Here is a 1,027-nt window from a genome sequence, read left to right on the forward strand (position 1 = left end):
CCCACCGGCCACCAGGGGGAGCCATGCACCACCTAGCCCTCCATCCCGGCCCCGTCGGCCACCAGGGGGCGCTGTGCACCGCCCAGCTCAGGACATGTCGTGCTGACCCGTGCCTAGGTGTGTCCTCAGACAGGGGGTTGGGCGTACCCCGAGGCCCAGGGAGGAGCTGAGGCCCACGCACAGACCTGTCCCCGGCCACCTTTTATTTTCACTGATGTCAGAGAGGAAGGGAGAGGGAGAGAGAGAGAGAAAAACATCTGTGATGAGAGAGAATCACGGATCAGCTGCCTCCTGCACACCCCCCACTGGGGACCGAGCCCGCACCCCAGGTCCATGCCCTGACCAGGAATCAAACCCTGACCTCCTGGTTCCTAGGTCCACTCTCAACCACTGAGCCACGCCGGCCGGGCTCAGATGTGGCTGTTTGACGTGTCTCGGCCGCTGTGGGTGTCTGTGGGGCTACGGAGGCCGCAGGGGGGTACAGAGCTGCCCGTGGGCGAGCCCCTTGCTCCCACACCCCCCTTGGGGACAGGGACCCTGGGTCCCCGTCCTGTTCGCGGAGAGGCCGGGGGAGGTGCTCAGTGTGGCCGGCCCTCGTCTGAGCACCCCCCTCCCCCCGCACCGGGGTCCCTCCTTCCCCCCCAGACTTCAACACGGACAACTTCATCTGCAAGGAGGACCTGGAGATGACGCTGGCCCGGCTGACCAAGTCGGAGCTGGAGGAGGACGAGGTGGTGCTGGTGTGCGACAAGGTCATCGAGGAGGCCGACCTGGACGGCGACGGCAAGCTGGGCCTGTCCGACTTCGAGGACATGATCGTCAGGCACCCAAGTTCCTCAGCACCTTCCATGTCCGGATCTGAGGACAGCCGAGGTCTCGGCCCTCACGCCCACCGTCGGTCCACCTCTGCTGTCTGCACAGTTTTGACCTCCCAGCTCCCAGGATGGGAGCTGCAGCCTCCAGGGCTGACACCTATCGACATTTCTCGGCCCCTTCAACAAAAAATCCTTCACAGGGGAAGTGGGGG

The 1,027-nt window shown here is 64.9% G+C and overlaps 1 protein-coding gene across 1 annotated transcript; it reads left to right on the plus strand.

Annotated features, from left to right (window-relative positions):
• Positions 1–645: 645 nt before the first annotated feature.
• On the plus strand, positions 646–999 carry LOC102756946 (calcium and integrin-binding family member 2-like; the record flags this gene model as incomplete). The annotated part of the gene is given in 2 exon segments (XM_015561438.1): positions 646–816; positions 819–999. Coding segments are annotated over 2 exon segments (215 nt in total), but the record flags the coding sequence as incomplete, so codon positions are not given.
• Positions 1,000–1,027: the final 28 nt, after the last annotated feature.

This window comes from Myotis davidii, unplaced genomic scaffold (assembly GCF_000327345.1).
Source record: "Myotis davidii unplaced genomic scaffold, ASM32734v1 scaffold20277, whole genome shotgun sequence".
NCBI lineage: Eukaryota > Metazoa > Chordata > Mammalia > Chiroptera > Vespertilionidae > Myotis > Myotis davidii.